The sequence below is a fragment of the Zingiber officinale genome, chromosome 3A (genome assembly GCF_018446385.1).
Source record: "Zingiber officinale cultivar Zhangliang chromosome 3A, Zo_v1.1, whole genome shotgun sequence".
NCBI lineage: Eukaryota > Viridiplantae > Streptophyta > Magnoliopsida > Zingiberales > Zingiberaceae > Zingiber > Zingiber officinale.
In genome coordinates, this window is record NC_055990.1 from 158,533,130 (window position 1) to 158,541,794 (window position 8,665).

At 42.3% G+C, this 8,665-nt stretch overlaps 1 protein-coding gene across 4 annotated transcripts; it reads right to left on the minus strand.

Annotated features, from left to right (window-relative positions):
* Window positions 1-2,696: 2,696 nt before the first annotated feature.
* On the minus strand, window positions 2,697-7,941 carry LOC122053023 (protein IQ-DOMAIN 3-like). Of its 4 annotated transcripts, XM_042614847.1 has the most exons (6): window positions 7,551-7,941; window positions 7,337-7,397; window positions 6,342-6,777; window positions 5,185-5,406; window positions 3,689-3,811; window positions 2,697-3,545 (listed from the first exon to the last, which is right to left on the minus strand). In XM_042614847.1, the coding sequence occupies exons 3-6, from the start codon at window positions 6,723-6,725 to the stop codon at window positions 2,847-2,849; spliced, it is 1,428 nt and encodes a 475-aa protein (XP_042470781.1). In that variant the 5' UTR covers window positions 6,726-6,777; window positions 7,337-7,397; window positions 7,551-7,941; the 3' UTR covers window positions 2,697-2,846. The 4 variants fall into 4 exon arrangements, with proteins under 4 accessions (XP_042470781.1, XP_042470783.1, XP_042470780.1 ...); XM_042614849.1 differs by having other exon boundaries at window positions 3,692-3,811; window positions 7,337-7,941; XM_042614846.1 differs by lacking the exon at window positions 7,551-7,941 and having other exon boundaries at window positions 7,337-7,544.
* Between the last annotated feature and the right edge of the window lie 724 nt (window positions 7,942-8,665).

Sequence of the window (8,665 nt, forward strand, 5' to 3'; positions counted from 1 at the left end):
AGGGACGAGGTGCTGCGGAAGAGTACACCGGCGGACGAGAAGGAAGTGCGCGCGGTGGGTCCGAGGTACGAAAGTCGGAGCGGAAGATTGCTCGGGGAGCAAGAGACGCAGCTAGCGCGAAGGTCGGCACGGGGTGCGACCGAGGGACGAAGTCTGCGGATGAGTACGCTGGTGGACGAGAAGGGACACGCGGTAATTCCGAGGGACGAGAAGCCGGAGGGAAGCACGCTCGAGAAGACCGGAAGATGGGTTCGGGTGAGCCCTATTCCGGATGTCAGAGATCACCCAAGCAAGCGGGTCCGGAGACCAGAGGCGAGCTGAACCAGAGAAGAGAGCACGGACCAAAAGTCAACTGGGTTGACTTTTGGCTTCGGGGCGCCCGGAGCTGTCCGGGGCGCCCGGAACCATCCGGGGCGCCCGGAACCATCCGGGGCGCCCGGAATGGACTTTTTAACAGGATCGAGTTTTGACTCGATCCGACCGTTGGGGGATAAAATTTATCCCCCCAGGGCGCCCGGAACCCTTCCAGGCGCCCGGACCAAGACTATAAATATAGCCTTGGTCCAGAAGCTTAAACAGAACTCACTGATTGTAAATCCAGTGCTTGCACACTCTCTTTTAGTCTAAGCTTCTGTTTTCTGCACTTCAACGCTGTACGAGGCTTCTCCGCCAGAAGGAGTTTTATTGAGCTTAATCTTCCTTGGATTAACAACCACATCGGTTGTAACCAAGTAAATCTTTTGTGCCTCGCTTTTTCTTTATGCTTTTAATTTACTGCTTAGTTTATTTATGCAAGTGTTAGCCTAAAGAGTTCGAGGAGGGTTTGTTTTCCTTTTTGTATTAGCAGGATATCCAACAACCCCCTCCTAGCCGGCCCAACGGTCCTACAGTTTAATCAAGACCCTTGGATCTAGATCATTCGGGGAGTAAGAGAGGACCGCCTATAGCCCGACCAAACACAAATTACGACAATTCGTAATAATCATTACTCTGAGATAGGTGGTCAGTCTTCCTTACTAAATGGTCATATCACTTAAATGTGATATAACCTTGGAGGCAATGTCGTCTCCCCAACTCGAAAATCAATGTTGATAAAGCATGTTCCAAATTTAATGGACGTGATGACAATTAAAGTGTAGATCTTTTTGACAAATGTGTCCCTGATTTACTCTTGACCACGTGGCAGAAGAATTAAGAATGAAAAAGATATCCTGCCACCTCACTATAGTCCAGTTAGTCAAAATTTTATCTCCTTCAACTAGATTTGAGGGAAAGATTAGTGATACGAGGGTAATCAAGGTCACGCGGCTAAAAAGGTCAAAAGGCATGATAGTAGTTAAGGCCCGGCTCCAAGCTACCAACTCCTGACTTCTCGCTCTAGGCTTCCAACTCTCGGCTCCAGGCTATGGACTCTCGACTCCCGACTTCTGGCTCCATGCTCTCAACTCCCAATTCCCGGCTCCAGGTTACCGATTCCCGACTCCAAGCTATTGACTCCCGACTCTCGACTCCCGACCCAAGCTACCGACTCCTAGTTTCGGGCTACCGACTCCCAATTCCAGGTTCCAAGCTACCGACTACTGACTCCTGACCCCAGGCTACCTACTCTTGACTCTTGACTCTTGACTCCCGACTCCAGACTAAACTGAAATGGCTCTAGCTATAAAAAATTAAAGTAGGGAACCGTTATTCTTCGAGGACATGGATAATGCTGTCATTATCATACAAAACATGGAAAATGTAGTTATTCACTCAAACATAAATGTGCTATGATGGACATTTATTTTAGGGAATATGGCCACGATCGTGAGGAACGAGGGGGGGGGCATTGGGAGAATGTGGCGGAGAGACCGATCCTATATAAGGTAGTCGACCCTGAAAAGCCAAGGTACACACACATAACGCCTAAAACCCTAATTTCTATGATCAACTCCTCCTTCTCAAAAGTCTTATTTGAACGTCAGAGTGTCCCCTAACTGTCATCCTAATCTGCTCATCTGGACGTGTTCTTCATCTCAGACACTTTGGAAAGGCTTCGTAAGATTACATGATCTAGAAATTTTTCAAAAAAGTCAATATTAGCAATACCTCACCAGCAAATTGATCATCGAGCATTCTCAGATAGGATCACACATAATATATAAGTGTGAACTCGATCTAATAACGAATAAAGGTTCTTAATCTGAAAGTGAAATCCAAGGAGTTAAAGGCAAGTTTCTTTTTCTTGTTCCACTTTTTTGTGATGCTGATGAAAAGCCTAAAGAGTATGGATTGATCAACATTAAGAGAAAAAGTGTCTCCAAATGTGTCTCGAGTGGGCATCTTTTCACAAAGTAGGAAAAAAAAATGTTCACTGTGTTTCTATCTGGGTCCACATCAGTTTGCAAGAGGATTACTAGAATATCTTAAAATTAATACTTTCTGAAAGCTTTTTTGATGCCTCTTAAAGCCTGGAATCAGAATCAGAACCAGAACCAGCTGCTCTCCTTTACATCTTGTTTTGCTTTCGTAACTTGTGGGGCCTAAGGTTTCCTGAACTGACCTGACCCATCTGTAGTTGATTCAGCTGAATCTGCCAATTCGATTGGACGAGTTTTGCTATTGCCATCTGGACCTGAACCAGACCTATGGTAAACTGCAATATGTTAAACTGAAAGAAAAGTAAATAGCAAACGCGCCAATAACAGTTTTTTGAAGACAATAAGCTCACATCGAGAACTCCATTTGGACAAACTTTCACAAACATAATCACGAAACACAACGGTAACAAACAAGCTAATCAAGAACTCTCAAACCGACGCACTAAATTAGTAGCTAATCTGTTGCTAGATCAAGTAAGCACTCCTTCAATTGTTTGCTATTTGTTCTTCACTGGCGGTAGTTACAACCTTCACAGGAGAAATGCCTAGCTTTGGAGGGCCTGAAAAGCGCCTAAGGTTTGCAGAAGACGAGATGCAGCTCTTGTCGACCGAAGGAAAGGAGAGGCGCTTCTTTGACGAGCGAACTGACCCTTTCTCAGGCGTTCCAGCGCTATCACACACTAGTGGGCTGTGGCATCGGGACCTGGCTCTAGTTGACTCTGTAGACGCCATGTAACTAGGTACAGTCGAGGACCCGAGGCTTTCATCATCGCCTATTGATGATCCTGCAATGCTGAACCTCCTTCGCCGCTCGGATTGCAGACTGAGCATGCTCCTCGAGTCATCGTCGACGGAGCACCGGCGACCTCTTGGGCTCTCTGATTTCTTTCTGCTTGTAACAGATGGTGTCATGCAGCTTGGGGTTGCAGGTGAGCAATGGCTTGAAGGCCGGCTTGATTTTTGAGCTGCGGATGGAGTGCGTTCGAAGCTAGTGTCACGTTGTTTTGATGTGCGGACAATGAAACTGCAGCTAGCGCTCTTTATTGAGGCATGATCATTAGTTTCCTTTGAGCTTTGGTTCTCCCATGGCCTTGCTGCCATCCAGCGTCCCAACCAGCTCCATCCCCATTGCGGATTGCTTGGCTCTGTGAATACTGGAGTCAGGGATTTGGATGAACTCCTCCACTGAAACACGAAAATTAAAAATAAATATATATATATACATATATATATTGGAAGAAAAAGAGAAGTATCAAAATAATAATAATAGTAATAACAATGGCAAGTTCAATATAAACAATAATATTAGGGCAATGAAAGATGCCCACCACCTGATGGGAAAATGCATAAGCTAGAGCTCTTTCTCTTTTTATAGCAGCTTCCTGTTTATTCAGTAGCTTTGCTTCAATTTTCTCTTTGGGTTGAGGGCTATCATCCCATTCCTCCGCAATCTGTCAGACAATAGGAAAAGTTCAGTCTGGAAGAGAAGAAAGACTGAGGATGAACATATATCAAAAGATGAATGTCCAATCTAAAATGACACCTGAGTGATAGCATAAAACAATATGGTTGAATGGTAAGTTGGATCATCGTGAGCAGCTAAAAGGCTAGGAAAAAATTATAGGAAACACTTGAAAGGTAACAATGCTAGCACTCTGGTAAAAGGGTAGGTTTCAAAAATGGTAAATGTCTTTCAATCCATATAAACCAATAGAAATGCTCATTCTCACTATGAGACTTAAAGAGGATAAGGTTGTTACAAGATCAAACTTCATACAGCTACTATATAGTCCTATAAAGCTGAAAAAGATATCATATAACTGCATGTTCAATCTAAAATAACAACTTTCTCTTGTTTGAACTGAATCACATCAGAAACAATGGCATCAAAGGGTAATCAGGTATCGTGAACGGCCAAAAGAGCTGACTCTGGAAAGTAAACAAAGACACGGTCATGGTAAAAAAGACAAGACGCGCAGACTTAATAACCAAAGTCATGAGATTCAAACAGTTTGGTATGGCATCAAGTTAAGATAGTAGGCATCAATCCCTGAAAAACACAAGTGTTACTCCACTGTCAATATGAGGCTTGAAAAGATCGGCTGGTCCCAAGATCAAATTTTTCTGTAGGTATAGTATTCTTATGGTTGAAGTATCACTACAATTGAGGCATGCATGTGCATCTAATACAATACATGCTTGTAGATTATCCATATTCATAGTCATTAATTGCAACGGCAACAAGAACATGCTCACTGACTTCACGTATTAGGTATCAATATCAGCACCATCAGGCTCACAAATCAGTGTCACTGATTCAGTGTGGTAATTATTCACAATAAACCATGTACGTTGACACCAATCATTTATGTCCATTTCAAAGTGCATTCATCCAGCATAAAATTGGATTAATTTAGTTCAAGAGTATGTTTGATGCCATTCTTCTATCTACAAGTAGTAGACAAGAATGACATAGCTACAATTTTTTTATTAGAAGAGATACAAGTTGAAACTACTGTTTTCATGAATGAAATTCACTTCCCACATTGTTTAAATACATTGAACTATTAGTTCAGCATAGCATTTTCATTGAACTATTAGTACAGCATAGCATTTTCAAAGCAAACATGGAAATCTTGCAAGCATCATTATGGCAAATCCCATCCACAGCGAACAGGTGTCATTGACCCATAAAACATTCGCCGCTAATCAAAGTCATTGTCATATGATCTTTTTCTGGAGTATTAGTTTGGCCTTGGCTGATTCTGAGTTCAAACCCCGTGTAAAATAATGTTGCAGATAATGACAGAAATTGCATACATACCTTTACTTTCTCTAGTTCCTTTTCATGTTTCCGTTGCAGATGCCTCTGGAGAGCCTGGTTTTCCTCTGTCATTCTGACCCGTCTTGAATGTATCTGTGCCTGCACTCTTGCCATTGTTTGCATGCACTGCAATGTGTTTCTAGTTTGAGATTTGACAGCAGTTCCGTCCAGCACTCTCTTCAACCTGTTAAGTCCTCGCAAAGTTCTAGTTGTTCTTCTTGCCTTCACAAAGTTTTCAGTAAGAGAAATATTATCATATAAGAAGGATGAAGACAATAAGCGCAATAACTCATGGACTTCTACCACTGACAAACTTTTTCCTCATTAAATGCATAAGTTTCAGTTAAAGGCTATTCTTCACAGCACAACTAGCTTTAGTGTATGTCCAAAGGTGGCAACCTGGGCATTCAACATTTGTTAATTTAAACAAGTGCAGAAGGATTCTGGTTCTAACAATCTGGACAAGATAAGAACTTCTAAAAATAGCGTAAAGCAAACGATGTCACGCATTACTAAAACCAAAAGTAGCACATATTATAGTATTGCTCTCATTAATGGGGCCCCAAGGTACCAATAATTTCAATGTCCCACCATTTTAAATCAGCTGCACATGTTTACTATGTCAACTTGATAAAGTATCATTTATGTGGTTTGGTGCTCTTCTTATAGTTAAAGCCATAACAAGCACAGAGTTGCTTGCTTTATCTTCTCACATTTACTACCCAGTTGTTTAAACTTTGTTTGGTTTAAAGAGGCATACCAAACGGAAAGTGGTTTATCAGATGGACATGAACAACTGCCTCCAAATAACAAAAACAAGCAATTTAAGAAAAGGAAAATTATGGAAAAGTAATGTCCAATAAATGAAAAACACAACAGGCATGCCAGAGCTCTATGATTCTAAGATAACCAATATCGCACCAACTCAAACCCAAACCAGACTAAATTGCTTGCAAAATGAACTTGTGCAGAGAGACTTAATCGAGAAGTCAGTTCCTCTACAAATATGATGAACGGGATCGCATTTTCATGCCTATGTGTGCATGCCATCAGTTAGAGAGCCAAAGTACTGAGCATTGTTTCCATCAAAGATTTTTAACCAAGCAGTTAATTTTTATGAAGAGCAAGTTGGGGGGAAAATGAAGTAGAAAGATCACCTGGTAACCTCGGTAAGCAGACTGGATCTTGACGGCAGCAATAAATTCGCTTGATTCACCAGTTTGCCTGGTTGCGGAGGTGGTCAGGCGGACAACCTCTGCCGCAGCCTGAGCCGCGACAGCTGCAGCTTCCGCAGCAACAGCACTAGCGAGCGCCACCGAGTAGGCATGCTTATTCTGTTCATCCCCGTTCTCGATCAACTTAGCCTCCGCAATGGGAGCAGGTAGTAACAATTGAGCAGCAGCACCAGTTGTTCCCACATCTTTTATAGGAAGTGCATCAGAAACCTTAACATTATCAAGACTCTCTTTAGGGTTTCCTCGGCAGCACTGGGGGATGAAGGCCCTCTTGACAGCACTAAACCACTTTCCTTTTCTACCCATGTCCACCTTCTGGGCGATTTTCTACTTTGTTAAAGCATCCTTGTGAATGGAACTGCAGTGGATGAACATGAAAATAAACAAGAAAGTAAGAAGAAATATTAAAGCTCATACTGCGCACCCATGTCCAACCACAAAGATTGAACTTGCTATAACGCATAGAACCACTAGAAATACTGCGATGAGCATCTAGGTGAAACTAAAAATCGCTTTACTTACTTTATTCAAGGAAATTAAAATTTTATAATGGTAAACGTTTTCAAGAAAAAAAGGGGGATCCACAGACAGGAAAGGGAGAAAATGTAAAGAACGTATCTTTGCAAGCTACAATTTTTAGTTTCAAGGACACATCTTTGTCCTAAAAACATAATTTTAGCAAAAAACAACTCTACGTAAAGTTAAAACACAGAAAAGAAACAAATGAAGAACAAGGATGTCCTGAAAACCGAAAAAGATAAGCTTTCTGAAAGTTTCTCACAATTGAGGAGGAATCAACAGCTCAAAAAGGTTCAAATCGGCTGGAGCAGCAACCGAGAAGAAACAGAAAGCAGGCAGTAAACGAAACGGGAATCGCAATGCCAACAATAAATGAGAAAATTTTTAGCCACGATTACCTGGTTAGCCTGGTGAAATGGCAGAAGCACTAGCTAAAGGGTCCTCGCTTTCTTCCACACGCTGTCAGGGAGCAGAAAAAGAAGAGATCCAAAGAGAGGGTTGGTCATTGGCGGAACGATCACGGTAAAGACCACAAAGAAATTTTTAACCCTCGCCACACTTCCTTTTACCCCTTCTACGGGACCAGAAAAAGGAATCGAAGGTCCGAAATACCAGATCTCGTCTCGGAAGCGTGATGACGTAGAGGAAGCCGCTGCGCTGGCGGCCGCTGTCCGCTGTGGCCCACCTTGGCGGTAAGGGTGGGGTCTCGCCTCTACCAGCCTCCTTCTCTCTCGGCTCTCTCCCCTTTGAGCTGTCACCGTCGCTGGCGTTGCCCTTTTTAATGATGAGGCCAATGTCACTTCGTTCCTGCCTCCGTCGATCGAGCGATCGCTTCTTCTCCTTTCGTCATCTCTCTCGATGCCGTGACGTCGTCGGATCTGGTAACCGCCCGTCTCGGCCGTCGGGAACGGGCAAACTGGTCGGAGGCTCCTCCTGCCATCGAGGTGGGATGACTAGTCAAGTCTCACCGTAGTCAAGTCTCACCGCTACGGTGGGCTGGTGTCATAAGTTCGTTGGTGGGTAGGACAACCTTTGCTCAACTTAAGACCTGTCAGTCAACCAACATGACTGGAAAAAAAAGTATGAATTAATTAAGTCGGAAAATGCAAATCTCTTTTAGTATAACTTTTTTAAATTAATTAATTAACTAATTAGGCTCAACTTTTGTATATTATTTCAAATTTAACACGCCATTTATAATTATAAGTATAATTTTTATTTCAATCCCATAAAATTTTATTTCAATCCTCTTTTAGTATAATTTTTATTTAGCTTAGTCTGATAATATACTAAAAAAAAAAAAATTATGTGGAACCGTCACATCAGCGGCCCCTTAGAGCCGGTCCCACGAATATGGAGGGAGGTAAATACAGGTACACAGGTGGAAAGTGCATAGCGGAGACGTTAACCCCAGGCAGTGACACCCCGGGAATCGACCCCTGGACCTTTCAGCCATAGAACCATGCACTCCCCATCTGTGCTACGCCCTGGGGACTAGTCTGATAATATACTAATGATGTCACATCATATCACATATCAAATAGTTTGTGTGCAGAAGAAAAAATACATTTTTAAAACACGTACTTAGACATCTTAATTGATCAAAAAAATATATACTACTTTGGTATTAGTATTTATCAAAGGATGTACTTTTTTAAGTGCGCTTCTCTTTTTATCCTTCTGACAAATCAAATTTTTTTTTGTCATTTTTCTTTTCTCCCTCTTCT